General features: G+C 35.1%; 1 protein-coding gene across 9 annotated transcripts in view; it reads right to left on the reverse strand.

Moving 5' to 3' along the window:
- CDH12 (cadherin 12) overlaps positions 1–24,493 on the reverse strand; it is a 1,136,530-nt gene that overhangs the window by 83,461 nt on the left and 1,028,576 nt on the right. For all 9 annotated transcript variants that reach the window (XM_005556619.5, XM_073995100.1, XM_045393559.3 and 6 more), the window contains one exon: positions 15,396–15,563. In XM_005556619.5, the coding sequence (XP_005556676.1) occupies positions 15,396–15,563 (168 nt within the window). The remainder of the gene's footprint in view (positions 1–15,395; positions 15,564–24,493) is intronic.

A 24,493-nucleotide genomic window follows, 5' to 3' on the forward strand; every position in this document is an offset into this window, starting at 1 on the left:
ATCCCAGTTACTTGGGAGCTGAGGCAGGATAATCACTTGAGTCAGGGAGGCAGATGTTGCAGTGAGGTGAGATCATGCCACTGCGCACCAGCCCGGGGGACAGAGCGAGACTGTATCTCAAAACACACACACACACAACAAAACAAACAACCAAAAAACTCCCCAAAAAACAAACAAACAAAAAGACTAACAAAATACCTTACTATGACCGAAAGCTACAAGATTCTTAAAAGCATCTGATATTTCCATTGTAAATTCTGATCTGAGACCATACTCTGCTGCATAGTATCTATTATGTGTTAGCTTTATAGTTCATACTTCAATATTAACCTCTTGTTATAGCTGTAAGCATTCTTTCAGTTGAAGTGTCCTTCATCTCCACTTTTTCTTCTTAAGCTCCAGCAATTTGTACACATTGTACTATTTTTAGAGAATCAGTTTTCTCTGCACTCAGTACTTTCTTCTCAATGGAGATATTCCTGATGAGACACAAACAGCTCATAGTTGAGCATCTTAACAAAAATTTCACCTTGTCCCAAATCTGATTCTAGTTACCCCCATCATTTTCTTTTCCCTTTCCAACAGAACTTTTCCAAGAGAATCACTGTTACCCATGCCTTCTTAACAACCACTCCACAAGCAGCCTTACCCGGCTGACTGAACCTATCATTGCGTAGCAAAGTTTCCCCTGAGATGTAGTGACTTCCTTGCCACTAAAATCCAGTGGCAATTTCTTGGCTGTGTTCAACACTCTTGGCTATTCCCTGTTTTCTGAAGCACATCTCTTCTGCGACTCTACAGTTGTGGTTTTCTAGCACTCTACTATCATAGTTTCCTCCTACCTTGCAGCTCTCTCCTTGCCAGATTCCTTTGTGGGAATTCTCAGAAAAGATCTGGATAAGTGATTCTTAAACTTACTGCATTTCGGTATCATCTGGAAAGTTAAACAATTTTTTAAATGCTCTAGCTCAGGGACCATCCAAAGAGATTCTGTTTAGTTTTTCTAAGTTTAGAGCTGGATTTATTAAATTCCCTCCTGTTCTACTTTACAAACGTGGTCAAGAATCAATTTTGCCAGCTATGTTTATTCAGTCTTTCCTTTTCCTAGGTCACTTCCTCTCTCCCTTTTGCTTCATTTACTATCATTATGCTAAACATTCTTTTTATTTTAACTCCAACCTATATTCAGCTTTTGAGTTTTCATACTATACTTGGCAAAATATCATCTTATTCCAAAACATTACTTGGATATCTCCAAGGTGTCTCAGTTTTGACATATTCAAACATGAGATCAGAGACTTGCCATGCCTAGATGAAGATTCTCCTACTAGTCACTCTCTCAGCAAGTAGTATTTCTACCTCTCCAGTTCCATGAACTAGAATCTGCTTCCTTGTAGCAAATCCACTGCTATTGTTGATTATTTTACCTCCGAAAATCACTCAAATCTGTCTACACGCTACCATTTTTCACGATGGCCCTGGTCACCACCATCACAGACTACACAACTCACACTTCTTTTCTGTTACTGCCGATGCCTGCTAACTGGTCTTCCCAAATTATTCTCCTCCCCTGGCCTGAGATGTCTTTTCCATGCTGCACAGCAAGGATGGAGAGGTCATTTCCATCACTTCTAAGTAAAAACTCATTTTCTTCTTTCATATAGTCAGGAAATTACCCTTTTAGAAAATCCGTGCGTGTCAACATGAAGGAAAGGAAGAAAATTTTAAATAGAAATTACTCTTTAAGTGGAACAGACACTTAGTAACAGTAATCACTTATATAGCGCTTTCTATTTTCCAGGTACTTTTCTAAGCACATTTCCATTATTAACTAATTTTTATCTTCACAGCAAGACTATGAGATACCCACTATTATTGTAACTTCCAGTCATTTATATCCTAGTAAATATTTTAGAACTATATTGGGATAGGGAGAAAAAACAGGTATAATCCCTAATTTTCAGGATCTGTTCATTTCTGTGGTGTAAGAGTTCCCACCATGGTCTATATCAAAGTACTGTTGTGATGTCTTGAACAGAGTGTTGAGAAGAAACATGCACAATTGGTTCTGCTGATCTGGTAGAACCTACTATCAGTCTACAAATGAGCAAGTTAGGGCTAATGGCCATGAGGTGAGTCAAGCAAGTAGTATTCCTGATTGAAAACATAGTTCCTCATTTTGTCTGTCCGCTTCTGTTGACTTGCTTGTGCTGCCTGAAAGTCAACCAAATGGATACAGTATTTGGTTGATCCATAAGATATTTTAAAATTCAGGTAATTCAGAATTCTTAATTTTAGCTAGACTGAGTGATGCAAATTTCAATTCACTGAGGACTGAGTGGCTTGGGCACATTTGGGGAAAGTTTCCCTTTTTAGTGATTGGAGAGAAAAATCCATGAAAACATCTAGAAAAGTGGCATTAGGAGATGTGACAAGGTTCTAGAAGGGGATGGGGCACTAAACATAAAATGATTCTGCTACTGCACTCAAGAAAGAAAGGAAAACCTATTACATCTCTTTCTGTCTTTCCAATTCTTCCTTTCTTCTTACAATGCCACAACATTAAAGTACAAAATATTATGTTTAATAGTATAGTTCTACTACTTATAAGTTTTATAAATACATATCTGCAAAACTAATTGTCCATTGCAACATTATTTTTTTAAGCAAATGCACTAGAAATTCCAACCAACCTAATTCCAAATAGACTATGGAACAACACCAACTTATATTACTTAATGATTTTCAGAATAATTGGGGTTTCTGATTCTCCAAAGTGTGTATTTTTAATATAAGTGATTTATATAACCACTATTCTCGTTACATAATAATAAACATGTTGGAGATTTTGGCAAGAGTTCACAACATTTCAAGTGCATCAATAACTTTTCATTGTTATATATTTAATGAAGTACATTTAATATCTCTTAAAACCTTCATTGAATATTTAAACCTTTGTTTATGTTGTCTTTATCTATGTAATTTCTGATGCATTTGACGATATATAGTAAATAAAACATTCTCAGTGATGCTGCCTAATAGCATTACAAAAATATGCCAGAAGCAACACTAAAAGTTTTTTCCTAAATTATAAATAAATTTAACATCTTATAAAATAAGCTCTTGAAAACCATTGGAATTTATTTTTTATTTTTTATTTTTTGAGATGAAGTCTCACTCCATTGCCCAGGCTGAAGTGCAGTGATAGGATCTCGTCTCACGGCAATGTCTGCCTCCTGGGTTCAAGCAATTCTCCTGTCTAAGCCTCCCAAGTAGCTGGGACTACAGTCGCCTGCCACCAGGCCCAGCTGATTTTGTATTTTTAGTAAAGACAAGGTTTCACCATATTGGTCAGGCTGGTCTCGAACTCCTGACCTCAGGTGATCCACCCGCCTCGACCTCCCAAAGTGCTGGGGTTACAGGCGTGAGCCACTGTGCCTGGCCAAAAGCATTGAAAATTTTAAGTCAGCTGGGGATATTTACTTACTCACAAGTTTGACTTCTCACTAGTTTTCTTCTGAAACATGAGGAGAGTTGTCTAAAAAAGATGAAATTTGGTAATGGTCTCTTCCTATGTATATTTTGCTTTCTTTTAGCCAAAACTAATTATTTCAATAACAACTCATTCACCAATTTGCAAATTTGATTTGTGAATATTCATCATATATCACATATGGACACAATGGTTTAAATTTTCTGTCATTTCCTGCATTTTTAAAAAATATTTTCTGTTATCCTTGTTTTCCTGCTTTTACCTAAAATGTTTTACTTGTCTACTACTTCACATATTTCTATGTATAAAATCTATTATTCTTTCTGGGACAACCTAAAGCCACATTTTGATGATATTTTTCCTTTTGTCTTTGCAATTTTATTTGTTTCACACTTCTATGTATACATAAATCATATGTCCTTTTTTTTTTTTTTTTGCAATAGTCTAAATATTTAGGAATACATTGTTTTTACTCCAGATGGTATAAATGTGCATTAACTTAAAAATCTCCCTACCTGTCTGGGTGTGGTGGCTCACGCCTATAATCCCAGCCCTTTGGGAGGCCAAGGTGGGCGATCACCTGAGGTCAGGAGTTTAAGACCAGCCTGGCCAACAGGGCAAAACCTGTCTCTACTAAAAATACAAAAATTATCCAGGTGTGGTAGTGCATGCCTGTAATCCCAGTGACTCAGGAGGCTGAGGCAGGAGAAGAGCTTGAACCCAGGAGGTGGAGGCTGCAGTGAGCCAAGATCGTGCCACTTCACTCCACACTCTAGCCTGGGCTAGAGAGAGAGATTCCATCTCAAAATAAGTAAATAAATAAATAAATAAATAAATAAATACCAAAAAAAAAAAACCTCCCTATTTTTACACTATCTTTTGAAGAGAAGAAATTAAAAATTTTATCTTCTTTATGCAGTGCAAAATGAAAATGACGTTTTTTTTTCCTTTATACTGTAATGAAACTTGCAGTGAACGAAACATTATTCCTGAAATGATACACTCCCTTGTGTCTGGCATTTGTTAACAAAATATATTTCTTAGTACCAGGTCTTTTGTTTCCGTGGTTTTTAATATTGCTGAGATTCCTGTTAACTTTCTTAAAGAACTACTTTAGAAGTCTCATTTCCTTGTCTATATAATTTCTAAGATCAATAATAAGGCAAATAGGAAATAGAGAACTGTAAACATTGTGAAATAAATGGTGACTTTAGGATGCTTTCACATCTGTGACTAAAGATTGCCGTTGTCGTCAGAAATCTATGCGTTAAAGAATTGAGGAGGTTGTGTTTAAAGTCCTCCTCGTAACTTCATTCTCCTACCTGGGTTTTCTTATACACAAGACTTAAATAGAGCTACGTCTTTTAAAATCTGGCTAAGTATATCCATTCTCCAAACCTCATTGATCACTTCTATGTTTTTGTCTCTTAGAAATGTTCCTTTGGGCCTGTTGTGGTGGCTGTGTAATCCCAGCACTTTGAGAGGCCGAGGCAGGTGGATCACCTGATGTCAGGAGTTCAAGACCAGCTTGGCCAACATGGTGAACCTGATCTCTACCAAAAATAGAAAAATTGGCTGCGCATGTTGGTGGGCGCCTGTAATCCCAGCTACTTGGGAGACTGAGGCAAGAGAACTGCTTGAACCCAGGAGGTGGAGGTTGCAGTGAGTCGAGATCGTGCCATTGCCCTCCAGACTGGGTGACAAGAGTGAAACTCCTTCTCAAAAAAAAAAAAAAAAAAAAAGGGAAACGCTTCTTTGACTCTCACTTCTCTTTTGAGATCCTACATTTTCAACCTCCCATCTCCACTCAAGCACATTGAAAAGAGAAAGAAAGGAAAATGTAAGAGGGACAAGGAGAAGGAAAAAATTAAAAATAAACATCTTTACTGTCAGATATTTTAGTTGTATTGATTTACTTAATTCTCCCAGAAGCACAATATATTATTATTAATATGGCTATATAATTTATAAGCCAAACAGAGCCACTTTTGAGAGTAAAACAAATCAGTCTGAGTAATTAATTTGAGGTCATAGGTATAAAATGGAATTATCTCTGGCACACAAGTATAGCTGATCACCCTATTTATTATCTCAATTTGATTATGTAAAAGCTTTGGGTCAGAGTTTATTCAGTTTACTCAGGCCCCAGTGAGTAAATAGCAGAGCTGCGTTTCCCATCTGTACCTTTCCAAGAGTCTAGGACTTCTGTGCTTTACAAATCACTTTATAAGCTTAAAAATATTCACAATGGCCAGGTGCAGTGGCTCAGGCCTCTATTCCCAGCACTTTGGAAGGCTGAGGGAGGTGGATCACGAGGTCAGGAGTTCAAGACCAGCCTGGCCAAGATGGTTAAACTCTGTCTCTACTAAAAATACAAAAAAAGAAAAATAGCCCGGCATGGTGGCGGGTGCCTGAAATCCCAGCTACTCGTGAGGCTGAGGCAGAGAATTGCTTGAACCTGGGAGGTGGAGGTCACAGTGAATCGAGATGGCGCCACTGCACTCCAAGCCAGGGCAACAGAGAAAGACTTTGTCTCAAAAAAAAAAAAAAAATATATATATATATATATATGTGTGTGTGTATACACACACACACACACACAGAGAGATACTTTAAAACAATGTCTTTTCAGTTTTGATTAGTGGAGCAGTGGATTGAAAGCCCCATATTCATGTTTAGGGCCCCTACTCCTAGCTACTGGGACAATTCTGATGTTGGAAGCAGGAATCTATATTTTCATAAACATCAATACCATAGCTCTAATGTGCTGTCCACTTACGTTCTGCTGTATCATACATGTAACTACAAAGTTTCTGGCTCCATCTCTCACTATCTCTTTTTCTTTCAGTTTCCTCTTCTAAAAATATACAAATAAATAGAACCTACTCATACGGATTAAGGAAATTAATATGGAATTTTAATGGTGTCTTTACATAGTACAGGTGCAATATATGTGAGCTGCTCTTCTCTCTGTAATAATTGCCTTATTCTCTAAAGAGAAGTGGCAAATGTACCACCTGGGGAAATCTGGGAACTGGCTAATGCAGTTCCAGCAGCCAAATTCAGAAAAGCAGGCTAAGGACTTGTGAACTTGCAGATTTAGTAAGTAAAGGAGAGATATGGGTAGATCACAGTCAGATGTTTTATTATGACTAAGTTGGATAAGTTCTGTTTCTAGTATCCATGTACTTGCCCTGATTCTCAGGGGATTGTCAAGAGAGACAAATTTCTCCTATGTTTGCAGAAAGGCCAAAAGGTGGGGACAGAAGAGCTTTCCAGTTCAGGTTTTCTTATGTTTTAATTTGTTTGCCTGTTTAGGAACTTACAGGTTTTAATCTCTCATAGGTAAAGTCTCATATTTGAGTTGTATGGTAGACTACATAACACTATATTATTCATGCCACTCTGCCAATATTTTAAGTTCTAAAAAAGTCACTTAAAGTGAGCTGGAAAGTAGACAGATTAACCTTAACAAATATTATAAATATTAAATGGACCCATGGGCTTTAACATTATTTTTTATAACATTGGTCAGATTAGGGGCAATATCTTTAATATCACTTCAATTTTAAGCATTATTTAGTATCTTTCAAAAAAATGATTTAAAACTAAAGGTCATATTTCTAAGGGACCTGTCAATGTTATTGCTCATATGCTAGGTTCTTCTGAGACTCTGCTAACGGCACCATGAAACAGTCATGTTACAATCTTTGTCCTTTAGCACATGGTGAACAGAACTAAGTAAGTCAAAGAAAATGTTCAGCACCGCTTAAAAATGATTCATGCTCTCGTTAGCAAAGGACAATGTGATAGTAATAATAATAGCCATGAGAATTTTTTTTTAAATTTGTTAATTTTCTTTTTGTATGCTTACATCGGCCTATATATAGCCCAGTGAAACTCATGATCTCCTTGTGGGAGAATCTGGAGCACAGTGTTTTTCTCTGAGCTTGCATTCAAATTGCATTCAGTTCCAATGTTAGCCTCGAAGCATCTGTATCTGGCAGTGTTAAGCTATTTGGAAGACATCTAAACAAGATATACCACTATATATGAGTGTTTGTTTGTTTAGTTAGTTTAAAATGAATACATTTTAATATTTAGTCTTTACCCAAATATATCTGTAGGACTACAATTTTGCATGAATACAAAATATTCTCATGAGATACACAATTAACTTATTAACTTATTCACTCTAATAAGTAATGGAAATGCTTATTACACATGATATACATGGTATATACATTATATATAATATATCTTATATGATCATTATATATTGATCATATATTACATATCATATATTAATATATTATATAATATATATCTCATATGATATATAATATATGTATATCATGTATCTCATATATATTCATACACATTATTCAAGGAATCAGCACTTGCTGGCTCATCACAGTAAACCAGTGATCTTCAGATTTGCTCTGTAGACTACCTGTATCAGAATTTACCACAACACTTATCTAAAATTTAGATTTCTTAGGTCCAAGCTATGTCAGTTGAAACAAAACTTCCCTCACTGGGGATATGGGATCCCAAGGGATTCTTCAGGCAAATGTAATTTGAGAGCCACTGTAAGATCTACTGGAGAGTGGGGTCTACGTTCTCATTGCCATGCGTTACCTTCAGCACGTAGTCATTTTTGTTTACTTTTACTGAAGTAGACAAAAGACCTATTTGGTAATTAAATTAGATGTGTTTATTCCACTTAGAAGAAAAGCTGGTTTTATAACGTGTCTTGGCTTATTTTTCAAAAACAGGAATAGTGTCATCAAATGTGATGACTTTTTTCCATTACTCATGCCTATAATTATTATGAGACTCAGGGAGTACCCAAATACAAGGTCATGGCTTTTTGTTTAATATTTTTAAATGCTTATATTTACAGTTTTATTTTTTATGCCTTTTAAATGTTTCCACCCCCAAGTGAGAGGATACACACACACGTGTACACACAATTCATAAAACATATATATCTCATATATATGCATACACATAAATACACACAACATCAAAGTTCTATTTGTCTATTTTTGTCTTACTCATATCTTTGGGAAATATTGACCAAAAAGGTAATATATTCATGTACAGTATCTAAATAATCCAGGTTAAAATATTAATAATGTCCCAAATACTACTTTTGAAAATTACATTCTCTTCCTACACTGGAGATATTTAGAAGAAAAGCATGGTCCTGAAAACAGTAGATTAGGTAAATTTGTCATCAAAGAATGCTAGCAAAGTGTTATCTGTTTGAAATTACTTAAACATTAGTAGAAATAGAATTGTGAGAACTAAATTGTATACTAAAATTGATGCTGAACAAGCACCAGTCCTACATTTTAGAAACAAACACGTATTTGTATAATTGAAACATTAACATATCATGAACTTTTTGTATTACTATTTAAAACCTCCACCTGCTCTCGATTAAGGAAAACCTTACCATTCATTTTGTAGTCAAAACTTCTTTATTAAATTATATGATAGATAATTATACATTAACCTTGCAGATCAAATTGGCCCACACCATCCCTTCAACCTCAGTTATTTGAATAAGCTGAAGTAGTTCTCCTCATTTAATAGTAGTAGATTTCACCTAAGAGCCATTATTTTAGCCATACTTCCTTGGCATTTTCTTTCAGAGTCCTTGCAACCATCTTTTTATTTTCCATCCATTTACTTAAGAGAGCATACCGCAGATAGTGATAAGAGTGGCAATTCACCTTTGTTTCACCCTCTGGGGAATCATTTATGTGCATGCTGGGGGTGTTATCAGTTGTTTGCACTTGTTGTGCAGGCAGGCAATAGACTCTTAACCAGACTTCCCAGGAAATATGGGAGGTGAGAGAGGCATATAATTTACTCACAACAGTAACAAAGTCAGCAGCACATTGTGGGTAGCAGATTGCCTTCTCTGGACTCAAATAACAGGAAATATTTTATCCTAGAGTATGATTTCATGACTTTGAGACTCTATGAATATACATACACACACACACACACACACACACACACACACACACGTTTAGCTTTATAACAATTTATAAAGAGTTATGAATGCACAGAATGTATATATATGTGTGTGTGTATATATATATATACACATATATACACAAATGAATTTACATCACAGAACACTTGTTTTTTAGCAGGTAATCTCAGATATTAAGACAGTCAAACATTAAGTACCTGACAAAGTATAAAGATGTGTTTTTATATGGCAAAATGTAACTGTCAAAATTCAATTAGCTTTTCGCTATTTATGCAAAATGACTTATTATATGATTTTATCAAGAAAATTTTAACCCTAGAAGTTTACCATTTTCCAGGTTTAAGAATGCCAAATGGTAAACAACGAAATAGACTTTGTGGCCACATCAAGGTGTAGCTGAATTCATGTTTATTCTAAAATCTTTATACGTTACATATTTTAAAAAACATTTATTTAAAAAAAAGACCTGTGGTAGATTTCAAGATCATAAAAGAACCTGGGTGCCAAATACATTAATGACAGCATGAAAAGAGAAAATATATTTTACTTAAACATATCAATATTTTTAACTGAATAAAAGTACAGTTATTAGCATGTTATCTTTAATAATTCAATAATTAACCTGGACATCTTATAGTCTTTCTATGTCATTAAATCTACAGGAGAAGAAAAAACATATAGATGCATATGTATGTGTACATATATACACGCACATACATATATATGTTGTTTTTAATCTGACAGCTTACATAAACAAAGACAAAATATTGTTCACTGTTCTGTAAGCATTTTGGCTGATGCTTTTACGACTTCAATTTTATTTTCACATTTTTTGTTAATTTCAGGATAATAAGAATTTTTATATCTTCAGGTGTTAACAAGTTAATAAACTATGATATAATACAACTATGTTTTATTCTGCAATTATTATGTAAATGAAGTATTACTGACTTGTAACAGAATAAAGAATAATAGGTCGGGCGCGGTGGCTCAAGCCTGTAATCCCAGCACTTTGGGAGGCCGAGACGGGCGGATCACGAGGTCAGGAGATCGAGACCATCCTGGCTAACACAGTGAAACCCCGTCTCTATTAAGAAATACAAAAAACTAGCCGGGCGAGGTGGCGGGCACCTGTAGTCCCAGCTACTCGGGAGGCTGAGGCCGGAGAATGGCGTGAACCCGGGAGGCGGAGCTTGCAGTGAGCTGAGATCCGGCCACTGCACTCCAGCCTGGGCGACAGAGAGAGACTCCGTCTCAAAAAAAAAAAAAAAAAAAAAGAATAAAGAATAATATAGCTCTTAATAGAAACTGTCAATACAAACACGTTTGTAGATATTTAATCAAAACAGAATTGCTTTAAAATATTGTTGTATTTATGAGTAAGAAATTTTCTTAGAACAATTATTGATGTACTATTTTCTATGTTCAAATCCATTTACCATACAAACAATTATCTTATATGTTATTATATTGAAATAGAAAGGAAAACACACATACACACACACGCACTCTTTTACATTTTCTATAATGGAAAACTCTCCTTTCATCAAATGTTGTAGACAGAGTACTTTATTTTACTTAATTTGTTTTCATATTTCTTACAAAATTATCGTACAGAAAAAGTGACCAAGTGGGAAAAGTTTGAATATTTTGCAAAATGAGAATTAACGACATCACTTAATTGATTTAACCTTACAATGTATAATTTAGATCAGCTTGTTAGATGGTTTTGTCATTTAAAATTCATGTATTGGAAGCCATCAGCACTTCTCTGTAGCTTATTTTAACAGATGGAGATCCTCTACAGATATCCTTGGCTGTAGTAGATGGAAGCTATTTAACTCTATGGAAAACATTTTGTAAATAAATTATGTTGTCTTTATATAACTTCAGTAACAGCTCTTTTCATATGCCATGTATCATTTCTGTTTCTGAAACAATATTACTACCTTTATGTGAAGACCGTTTTCTGGGTTATCTGTAGGATCTTTTGGGGAAAACACAGACATTGAAAGCAAATTACCATTAAAGAGGGAGAGTGCAAAAAAGTTAGGGTTCTTAGACAAGTTATCTATCCAACCACTCTTAATAATATAGCCTTGCTCCTTTATTTCTAAAAGTGAGAAAATGCTATACAGTCGTAATGAGAGTTAAGTGGGAATACACATGCAACTCACTTTCTGTAGTGCATGACACACAGTGATTTATTAGTCCATATCCTCATCACATCATCATATCAAATTGGCAGTGATATCTGGTATGTGATATCTCAGAAACTATATATTTTACAACAACAATAAAATAGGAAACTACACATGCATGATACAAATGCCTATGCTATTTACATTTTTTCCATCTCAGACTAAGAAGTCACATACAGAAAGCCAAAATGCTTTACGATTAGTACTTTTTTTTTTTTTTTTTTTTGAGACGGAGTCTCTCTGTCGCCCAGGCTGGAGTGCAGTGGCACGATCTAGGCTCACTGCAACCTCCGCCTCCCGGGTTCAGGTCATTCTCCTGCCTCAGCCTCCCGAGTAGCTGGGACTACAGGCGCTGCCACCACGCCCAGCTAATTGTTGTATTTTTAGTAGAGACGGGGTTTCACCATGTAAGCCAGGATGGTCTCGATCTCCTGACCTTGCGATCCGCCCGCCTTGACCTCCCACAGCGCTGGGATTACAGACGTGAGCCACCGCGCCTGGCCACGATTAGTAAATTTTAAGAAATTTATCTGTGTTGCTTAAGCAATTAAAAGAGTATCTCATAAAGGTCACCTGGAGAAAGTTTTTTTTTGTTTTTTTTTTTTGTTTTTTTTTTAGCATGAATGTTGAACAATCATGAACAAATATAGTTAGTTGTGGGAAATTCTTTCTTATGTACGTATGGAATATAATGGAATATATTTTATTGACTTCCACATTGAAAAGGCTATTATTTCAGTTTGTAATTCTATATCACACTTGATGGTTAAGTGTGCCACATGAGAAATATTCCTGAAAAAAGAGCATTGGCTTTTAAAGAATTGGCTTTTCTCTTTTTAAATGTTTTGCTCTGTCTTTTCCTCTAAAGGATGTAATTCAAAATGACAGTGTAGTAAAAAGGTCTTAACACAAAAACATGTAAAATTTCAGGGAGATGAATTTCTTTTTCATTCAAAATGTGAAAACCTCTTCTTTTTCCTGGTTCAAAATATCCCCCACCTGTTAGAGTTTCAGACAATAAACAATCCAAGTGTACATGTAATATAAGCAGAAAATAATTTGATCACAGTGATCTCTTTGATAGATTTCTTCTGCCCTCTCATTTCCCTGTTTATGAGTGGTGACAACATATGCCATGATTTTTTTTTGCAAATGTGCTCTAAGATTTTAGAATGACAGAGAAAGAAAACTAATAACTTTTATTTTAATATGATGTTAAACTGGAAGGAATTTGAACTTCTGATTTTTTGTTAAATCAGTTAATTTTGTTGATCTTCAGCAAGTTATTCTTTATAGGCCTCAGTTTCTTAACAGTAGTAGGTGAAAAATAGTGATCTTAGAGTATTGATGTGAAAAGGTAATCAAGATAGTAATGATAAAGTTCTTGACGCATATGTAAATGTTTTAAAAGTTTCAATGCCAGTCAGGCGAGGTGGCCCACGCCTGCAGTCCCAGCACTTTGGGAGGCCAAGACAGGTGGATCACCTGAGATCAGGAGTTCAAGACCAGCCTGACCAACATGGTGAAACCCCGTCTCTACTAAAAATACAAAAATTAGCTGGGTGTAGTGGCAGACCCCTGTAATCCCAGCTGCTTGGGAGGCTGAGACAGGAGAATCGCTGGAACCTGGGAGGCGGAGGTTGCAGTGAGCCAAGATCACGCCATTGCACTCCAGCCTGGGCCACAGAGTACTCCATCTCAAAAAAAAAAAAAAAAAAAATTCCAATGCCCTTATCCTCCACATTTTTTGCAAGTACATCTCACAGACTTTCCCTTAGACCTGTAGATTCAACCTTGAATAAATGTCATGCAGGACTACTACTTTATTCAGACACTCTTTCATTTGTTAAGATCTGAATACGACCATCTTGTTTCTGTGGGAGTAAAGGACGCCATCTTGGCTTCCTAAGCATACTCTGGCTTCTTTGCCATTGAGCCATTGTCATCATGCCCCTTTGCCCAGTCTCTTTGTCAGGGTCTCCAGTCCAACTTCTACAAACCAGCCTTCATCCATACCCATTAAGATTACATTCTTCTACTTGCTATAACTTCGTATCCCTGATTTAAGAATCCTCACTATCACCCATGTGAATGAGGATATTGACATTATCTAATAGTACATTGGCTATTTCCTACACTCTAGATTGAACATATTTCATATGCACAAAACCCAGAACAAGACCCAATTTCACAATGCCACTTTATATGTATGAGCAGTCTCCCAATCTGTCCTCCTCAACTAGCTATTACAGCTTGCCACACTTAAATAGTTAAAAAAATAAAAATTTAGTGTTTTTAGAGTCGAGATCATATTAGTCACACCATATATTAGGGAAACAAATGCATTATTTCTTTCTCCTTTTAAATTTCTTTTTTCCTGTTTTCCTTAATAACAAAATAAGGAAAAGCATTGCTTTAAGACTCTCTGTGTTATTAATCATAGCGTATTATATAGTAGCCATTTGTCAGATACATTTATATGCAAAAGTACAATTATTTCTTGTTTCTTTAATTAGTTATTTTAATTGACAAACAGAAATTGTTCACCTTTAATATGTACAACATGTTTTTAAATGTATGTACTTATTGGGAGTGGGATGGCTCAGTCAAGCTAAAACATATTCATTAAAGTATAATTATTTCTAATTGCCATTCAAAACATTTGGCCTTTAGACTTTCGGTCACTAAATTAAAACATTTCCATCAATAAAATAGAGGTTTATGATTTTAAGAAAAAAATGACAAAGTAGTAAAATATGGAAAAACATATATATAGCCAAAGGAATAAATAAAATGTTCATTTAGCTAAATATCCTCAATATTATATATTTTAGTAGATGAACTCGTAAACTGTCCTGGAGTGGAACGAGAAAAAACTGTGTTTTTTTAAACTGTTTATGCAAATGACTGCCTAGTGACCTAATTAAGATCCTATACAACCAGTGAGAGAAACATGTAGCTTCTGTATTCTAAGTCCTGGGGACGCTGAAATGATCCTGGAAAATGCACCAGGAATAAAACAGGTAGTGATTGGTGTTAAATGTAATACTGCAACAGAAAACTACATGTAACACAAGTGAGAACTCATTCCCAACAAGAAACACAGAGTTATAGAGAAGACGTAGGTGTGAATCACTCTGTTATCATAGAAACTATAGCAATTTTCATCTATTACAAAACTAAAATGAAATAACTAATCAGAACTAAAGTACTGTAAATAGTATAAATATCATACATGAAAATATTTGGAAATGATTCAACACATATAATCACTAAAGAGAAGGCACAGAATTCTGATGCTAATTATATTACATAGCATCTAATATGGTGGGATATGTGTCAAAACTATGAAGCTCCATATTACATTAGATTTGGCACATTTATATTACTTTCTAAGTTAATAAAACACTATGGTAAGATCCCAACTTATTTTGAATATGTTACTTTAATAAAAATTGATAGCATAAGACCAGTACTTCAACTATTGGCTCATTATTTTTTACTAAAGTAACACTAGGCATGAATCTCATCAAAATGTTTAATTCTGAAGATGTGTAATTTTTAATTAGCTTCTGCTTCCTAAAGACTAAGTGTCTAGAAAAATGATTTTCATTCCTGTAGCATTCAATGACACCATTAAATTTTTTTAAACCACAATAATTTAGGCTTAGCAGGAAAGGTGACATACTTTTGGGGAATCGAGGTGGATTGTCATTGACATCGGTGAGAGTGATGTTGACTATTGTTGTTCCGGCTAATCCTCCAAGCTGTCCTCCCATATCCTTGGCTTGGATGAGAACTTGATATTGTTCTTTGACTTCTCTGTCCATGTTTGGCAAAGCTGTTCTAATGACACCTTAAGAGATAAAAGCAATAATGTAAAGTAAATATCACAAATGCTGTGTTTTCTGAAATAAAATAATCTGCAACAACATGATTCTACCTAGAATCACTAACAGAGACATAATAGCTATAATTATATCTTTTAAAAAGTGAGACATTCAAAATGTCCAATGGTTAGGAAATAATTTAAAATATTATAGTAGCTACATAATAAAATGCCATGCCACAATGAGAAATATGGTTAAAGAACAATGTATCACCTCTAAGAAATAGTCATCATTCATAAGTAAACCAAGTTAGACACGATTTATATGCATGATCCTATCTTTAAGAAGAAGAAATCATTAAAAATTAGAGAGAAAAATATAAATGCTAAAAATACCAAGTGGTTAAAATGAGTGTGCAATTTCCAATTATTACTACTTTCTTCTTTGTTCTTCTGTTTATTTTCTAGGATAAAAATACTAATTTCTTTTCTAAAAATGCGTTCAATAACTTGGTTACATATTTTGTTTTGTCTTTCAGAATTCCCGTTAGTTATTTTAGCAACAGATATTTCACTAAGTTTCTCCAGCTTCCAGGACAGTGCTTGCCATTTACAAGGAACACAGTGAGTATATGCAAACCAATTAACTGAATGAGTGACTGGCTGAGTGAATGAATCTCTAAATAATTAAATTTACAAGTGTGAACTTTATAGTACATGTGCATATTTACATACTGTCCTCATTTACTGTCCTGGTGTCCAAGTGTAAAAGTAGTTTATATTTCTATTTATTCATAGTAAAAGAACCAAAACCTCCTGGATTATTCTCAAATAAAATCATGAATAAATTTCATACCAAATTCCAATCTTCAGTCAATGGTTTTAGGGAGAGATTGGACAGCATTTGTTTTAAACACAGCTGGCTTTAATAGTGTTGTTTCTTTCTTTAAGAAACATGCTACTTTCTTTAAATAGCATATATAAATAACAAATATAATATCAACAAAAATAAATCAACCATCAACAAACATGCAGAATCCAAATCATAAAACCAACATACATCCCTGTTTTACCTGTATTTTCCACTCTCTACTTAACAAACGCTTATTCAAATTTTACAGTCTGAGATTTCTTCTGACTATTGGCAGGAAATTGTTGCAAAAAAAAGACAGCCTTCATTTATGATGCTGCTACTTTATTTATCAATAGGTACTGACACTTTTTTTTTTTTTTTTAAGAGGGAGTGTCTCTCTTGTTGCCCAGGCTGGAGTGTAATGGTGCAATCTGAGATCACTGCAACCTCCACCTCCCGGATTCAAGAGATTCTCCTGCCTCAGCCTCCCAAGTAGCTGGGATTACAGGCATGTGCCACCACACCTGGCTTATTTTGTATTTTTAGTAGAGATGGGGTGACACCTTTTTTTTTTTTTTTTCTTTTTTTTTTTTTGAGACGGAGTCTCGCTGGGGGTGACACCTTTTTAATCCAATGTGTTTGCCCTTTCTTCAGCCCAGGCTCCTGATGCTCCATTTCCAAGTCTCTTAACTAAGATTCTTCATCTCTACCTATGAGTGTTCTGGTTCTACAGACCTTAAGTTATGTGACTTCTGCCTGACTTACAATGCTTACATTTTCTAGATAGATACCTGGGTTTGATTCATCTGCATTATGTCTTGTCCTGTTGTTGACCGAGTCTATCTTAATTCATTTTCAATAAGAAAGTTATGTATATCTTTCTTAATTTATTTCTAGCATAAAAATTTCCAATATGAAAATTATTTCTATCACTATTCATCAATGTATTTCCAAATCTATCTATCTACCTATCTATCTATCTTTCTATCTATCTATCTGGACAGAGAGACAGAATTGTGGAGTTGTTCCTTTCTGGTTATCTGCTGACCTAAATAAAAAAACTATATACTGGGATCCAGTTTGATTAAAACATTAAGATGCAAAGTTCTTCTTTTCCCAAGATAATGCCATCAATTTTTGCTTAATTATTGAGAAATTAATAAACAACTGAGTAGCTATGAAAAGAATGACTTCTTGAAAACATTCTTCTCCTGCATTAAGATAAACTGCAATGTTTAAAGATTCTCATGTTAAATTTGGAGTTTGGTTTAGCACCCAGATTCCAACTCCAAAAAAAATATACACATAACTACACTATTTTTCCTCTGGAACAGCGGTATTTAAATGGAAGTGGTGCTGGGGCAGGGGAAGCACACCCTGGTCATCACTAGAAATTGACTTTCAAACTACATATGCAATCCTTTCCTCTGTCTGAGTTCTACCTACCATCCAGTTGGTAGCACTACACTAATAGCAGGGCTAGAAGCAGTAGAGAGGTCACTCATAAGACACAGGGTAGAGTAGGAGGGCAGGGCTGTGAGTGTGATGCAAAAGGTCTTGACAATTTTTATGAAACACTGGAAAAAATACATATCTATTCTTAACTCTGATAATACCTATTTTGTCTCTGTTCAATTGCATCTTAATGTTTTAATCTAACTGGATCCCAGTAGATAGCTTTTTATATAGGTTTGCAAATAACCAGAAAAAATACAATTCCACAATTCTCTCTGTCCAGATAAATAGATAGTTATAGAAACAGATAGATGGATAATGATATAGTGACAGACCTTCTGCTAGCATCTATTTGGTGACAGTCACAAATGCAACTACAGTTTCGAAGACTATGTTCCATAATTCCAAACTTCTTTCAAATATTCTGCTGTATCTTAATATAAGTTAATTCTTATTATTACCTGAGACTACTGAGATAGATAGATAGATAGATAGATAGATAGATAGATAGATTAGATTAGATTAGACTAGATTAGATTAGATTGATATGCTTTTTAAATTCATTTTCAGGAGCATAGTGACTATATGAATAATGGAAAGCCTGACTTATCTAAGGTATAGATGACAGAAGTAATGTCAGCATTGATAACCTGAAACTTAGTCTAGGATCCATCATACCATTTCACATGAATAAATATATTTAAAGATGGTGTTTATTCAAAGAAATGACAAGTTGGTAGGGGATCATTTGAATAATGCAATTCACAGAATTATTATGTTACCTAGCCCCTATAAATTGAGTAAGAATTGTGAGGCTCCAACAAGAAGTGCCTTCATTGCAATCATCCACTCCTAATGGTCAAAGCTTGTGAGAAGATGCCACTTGAAGTGCACACATTGGAGTGCTTAGGCTCCAGCTATTCCACTCTCTCCAGGTCCACTGAGCCCCTAAACTTCTCCAAACTTCTTGTCCTCATTCTCTCAGTTCCCCCAGTGAATGCCTGCCCAGTTAGTGGACATCTTTCTGGTTTCTTCCACTTTAGTCTTTTTTTTTTTTTCTTATGAAGCCTTTTCTAACTCACAGCATGGCTTCAGGAAGAAATGACTGTACCCACACTAAGATTCAATCATAGCATGTAGAATGTTTTAGTGCATTTTTTGATTTGTTGCCTGTTTACTTTTCTTTACCAGACCGAAGCCACTTTAGGACAGAGAGAAGTCCTTTCATTTGCTTTTCTGTTTCTGGCATCTAGTTAATGTCTGGCTCAGATTGATAAAGGACATAGAAAGAAATTATTTAGGCAGATAGAGTAAAAGAGTCCTTGGTAAAATTTCCCTTTTAATAAAAAGCAGCGTCCAAATCATTTCTTTTCTAACAAAGAGCAGCCTGAAAAACTGAACTGCAGACATAGATAAGCAAGCTGGAAGATTGCTCCGGGGAATGCCAGCAGCTGTGCGGAGAGAAAAGGGCTGCCTGGGAGCCAGGCATGTTCAACATGGAGGCTCTGTCTTCCCTTTTCTTTGTCATCACATGCACAGTAAAGAACTAGGCAACGTGACACTAGCCAGGTAGAGAACCCATCTCAATAAGAGATTAGGGTGGGGTGGCCAGATTTTCACACGCTGTGCAAATGGCACACCTAGCCCTAACCAGTTTTTCATACCTTATGCAAACAGTACACCTGGTCTGACCAATCTTTCGTGCCCTGTGTAAATCAGACATCACCTCCTCAAGCTTATCTATAAAACCTGCTGCATTTCACCACAAAAGCAGAAACCCATTCGGGTCCCCCCTCTCTGCAGGGGATCCTTTCTCTTTCTTTTGCCTATTAAGCCTCCATTCTTAACCTCACTCCTTGTGTGTCTGAATCCTTGATTTCCTCAGCATGGGAAAAGGAACCTTGGGAATTATCCCAGAGAATGATGCCACTTCAAGAGTATGTCTGGTTTTCTGTTTCCCTGTTCTTAATACAGCTCTGTTACTTTTTCCACCTATATGTACTATAATTTTTTAGTTCACTGTAAATTTATTATTTTGTGATATCTTTTCTTTTTTCTTCTACTCTCTGTGAATCATAATCCAAATATAGATTTTCTTCTCATTTTTTTCCTGCAGTTTTCCCCCATCTTCTACCCATGCCCTGAAAAATCCATTTCACTGATTTATTTTACCCTATAGCTATTTATTTTGCAAAAGAAGAAGTTTGTTTTCTCGAAAAAAGTTGTTGTCTATTTTCAACTTACCACTTTTTTACTTTGGAGCTAAATATCTGGGGAGGCAAGTCCAGACATTATCTTAATCATTCTGAATAATGTCATGAAATAAGAAAATGGCTTTTTGTAGATAGCATATGAGAAAAAGTTTTTTTGCTTTTCTCCAAATTCTAGAGATTTAGACCAGCACTGTATGAACTTAGGGGACTGGCAGATGAACAATGGGTAAATGGCTTTATTCTCCTCTCAATGAGGTTTATAGTTCAAAGGAGACTTAGGCCACCAGTCTGCTGTCCCTAGAGCAGCCATGATGGTGAGGTCAGAGCGTAAGCCAGGTCACAGAGCTCCTCCACTCTGAAGTCATCACAGACTGTCCACATCTTTCAGAATAAAGCCCTCACATAATCTTCACTTGCCTGCTGAACTCTGATCTTCTTTTCCACAACTCCTTCCCTCATTCACGGCAGGCTTGCACACTGTCTTCCCGGGCCAGAAATGTTCTTTCAAGGGGTGCTCGTTTATAGTTCTTCCACTTCCTTTAGATCTTTTTTAAATAAAGTCATCTTCACAGGACTGTGTTGGCCATTCTATCCAAAATTTCTTTCTAAATTAATTTCTGATTGCTTCTGTAACAAATTACCACAAACCTACCAGCCTAAAACAACATAAACTTACTATCTTACAATTCTAGATGTTAGGAGGCCAACATGGGGCAGGGTATGGGTAGGGCTGTGATTTTTTCTAAATGCTCTTCATCTTCTAGGTGACGGTAGCACTCCTTGGCTCCTGACCTCCTTCCTCCTTCCTCTAAGGCAGTAGCAGCTTAGCATCTTCATGTCTGACATATCATTTTCTGACTCTGACCCTTCTGCATCCTTCTTCTGCTTACAAGAACCCTTGTGATTACACAGAGTCTATCCGTAAAATAATAATAATCACCTCATCTCCACTATCTACGATTAGAACCTTAATTCTTCTTTGCCATGTAACATATTCACAGGTCCTGGGGGTTAGAACATGAACATACTTGGGCAATCATTGTTCTGTCTACCATACATACTCTTCCTTAATATTTCATATTCTTTTCTCTACTTTAGCATTCTTTCCTTAGTCTTTAGGCTATTGAAAATATGGTATATTTCCCTTGTTTATTCTGTTTGCTTTATGTTTCCCCAAATTGAATGTATGTTGATGAAGGAAGGGGCTTTTGCCTGATTTTTTTCTTCTCAGGAAAATGGCTAGCTTGCAGAATGCCAGGCATATAGTAGGCACTCAATATATATTAGTAAAATAAGTAAAGTAATGCATAATACTAGCTGAGGTAACACATGGAAAATAAGTGTTTATCCTTCAAGAGAGATTATGATTTAACATATTTCTTGTAACCTTGATCATTATTGACCCAAATAACTCATGATGTAATTTTGAAGGTGGGGTTATTAGTATTTACCTAGGGGTATTATAGCTATCGTATCATGAAAATGTTGTTGATTAGACCTGAAAGAGATCTCTCCTAGTTAAATATAGACTCCAGTGTTTACCAAGTCATCGTTAACTGTTTTTAATAAAGATTTGGAGGAAACATTAAAAACAGTATTTTAATGCACAAGTATGTTAGAGATAGCTAATAAGTTGAAGGATAAAAAGAGTAATGATGGCACTCAAAACTTAACTTCAGCAGTGAGAATATAAGTTTCTGTTTTCAATTCCATGGCTCAGTTGTATTAGAGTTATGAGAGACCAGATTCTGCATTATTTTTTGTGAAAAGTTACTGAGTTTCATTTCATCTTAGTCTTAAATTAGCCTAAAATGTAAAATGGATTTTTAGAAAATATGAGTACATTCCTGAATAATATTTATTCAAGTGTCATGTTCATCATTGCACAGATTAGGTATATGATTTTTTAAACTTCTTGCTAATGTATTTGAAGGACAAGAAGAGTTATCAGGTTATCTTCAGTAAAAAATTTAGAGGCCATGTTGTCCAACTTTCTAACTGTACCATGCCTTCACTCTCCTATAGGACTTATGAGTCACTTCCTCCAGGAGTTCTTTCCTCCGGAAGCTCTCATCCCTTCAGTCAGTCTAGTGTCCTGTAGTAGCATTATGTATAAGAGAATGATATACCAGAAAATTCACATACAATCTTCTGAAGACCTCATGAGCTCACCCTACTAGACAGGGATCTACCTGATGACCTACTTGATTCATCTTAGTCTCCCAATAACAAAGGACCTGTGAGGTCACATGTTATAGATACATGTGCACCAAATGACATAATCAAATCCAACACCACCAGTTCATTACTCGTCATCTGCTTTAACTCATCCAGTAATGTGAAACTCACAATCTAATGAGTTATCACTCTTATGTATGGTATTTTTCTTATCTTTTTATACATATGTATATATATGGAGCTAGAATTCTTTCTTCCTGTAACTCACACTATGCATTGATAGCTCTTTTCCTCTCAAGCAGCACAGAATACATCTAGTTCCTCTTCTACATGACAGCTCTACAACTTGCTAAAGGCATATATCACATCCCTCTGGAATATTTTCCTTTCAAGCCCAACTTTCTTAGTTCTTTTTGCTGATGTGTTCATCTCATGATTTCTAAAATAAAGTACATGGAACTCACCCAGAATCTACTTGAAGTCTGACAATGCAGAATACAAGAAAATGATTGCCTGCAATGCATTCCTGGGCATGGAATTTTACTACACAATCATAATATTACAAAATAGGTAACAATATGTGCTGATTTATCTTAATAACTATTTATTTCCTTGACACAGTTTTCTTTCCTTATTATTATTAGCATCTTTTGATTTCCTTGCTTTGCTATCCCATCATTAATCCTTGCCTTAATGCTCCCTGGCAACTTATTCATTCTGGCAAAAAGTATTAAAAGAGTGACTTCATTGTGTAGGAAAAGACTCTTTTATTTTGCCTTTAAAGAAAGAAGATGTAATTTCTTTCACTAGCACCAACTGAGGTGTCTTACTCAGTTCTACAGATTTTATTCTGAATTAATTCAAAAGATTGCTCCATCCCCAAATGACCCAGCAATCCCTTTTCTGGGTCTATACCCAAAAGAAATGAAATTATCACTTCATAAAGATATCTGCACTTTCATGCTTATTGCAACATTATTCCCAATAGTCAACATATGAAAACAATGTAGTTGTTCATCAGTGGACAAACAGAATAAGAAACTGTGGTATACACATATAATGGAATACTATTCAACCTTTAAAAAGGAGATCCTGCCATTTGCCACAACATGGATTGGCCTGGGGGACAGTGTTCTAAGTGAAATAAGCCAGGCACATAAATAAAAATATTGTGTGATCTTATTTATATGTGGAATCTTAAAAAAGGTAAAATATGTAAAGAATAAAAGACAGATTATAAGGGTCAGGGTATGGGAGAGAAAATGGGGAGATGTAGGTCAAAGGATACAAAATAGCAAAAATACAAGATAAACGAGTTAAAAGATCTAATACACAACATGAGGACTAGAGTTAATAATAGTGTATTTTATTTAGGATTTTTGCTAAATGAGTAGATTATAACTCTCTTTGCCATGAGGAGGAGGCTGGCGCGGTTGAGGGAGAATGAATTAGTAAGATGATGGGTAAGTTAATTTGTTTTACTATAGTAACCATTTATTATGTGTGTGTGTATCTCTTATAACATCATGTTATAATATGGGATATACAAAATAAATTTTTTAAAAGAATGTTCAAATCATAAGCATAAGTATGTGTATAGTATCATAAAGTGTTAGCTCAAAATATAAAGTTATTGGCCCATGCTTTAATTTTAATAGGAAGCTTTTATAACACCAACATATTTTAGAAGACATACAAGAATAATATCGGTCAAGCTATAGGAGGAGGTTTCGTTGGGAGATAGACTTGAAGATAATTATCTCTGAATGAAAGGTTGATAGACTCAAGAGCAAAAATCTTGGGAAAGTATTAGTCATGTGGGCAAACTTTATCATGTTTCCCTAAGCAGAATTTAGAACAGGATCACACAGCAAGAAATATCAGAACAGGAAATAAAAAACTTTTAAAGTATCTCCTGCAACTCTATTCTCACTCAATTGTTTTCTTAATATGAATTCTATAAATACATGTAGAAACATGTAAAATAATCATTTGTAAAGGACATATTTTTGACAATACATGTAAATTAAGAGATATGCAGGGAAATGTTTTGGCTAAATGGTGTAATGGTTTGACAAAAATGTAAACATACTTAATGCAACTGAATTGTCCACTTAAAATGGTAAAAATGGTCAATTTTATATAACGTGTATTTTACCTTGATAGGAAAACAATTTTATAGATTAACAAGAGGATATTGAGGTAAAATAAAATTAATGCATTCTCAAGTAGAGCTTAGATCATTTAGAATACAGCAT

Source organism: Macaca fascicularis, chromosome 6 (genome assembly GCF_037993035.2).
Source record: "Macaca fascicularis isolate 582-1 chromosome 6, T2T-MFA8v1.1".
Taxonomy (NCBI): Eukaryota; Metazoa; Chordata; class Mammalia; order Primates; family Cercopithecidae; genus Macaca; species Macaca fascicularis.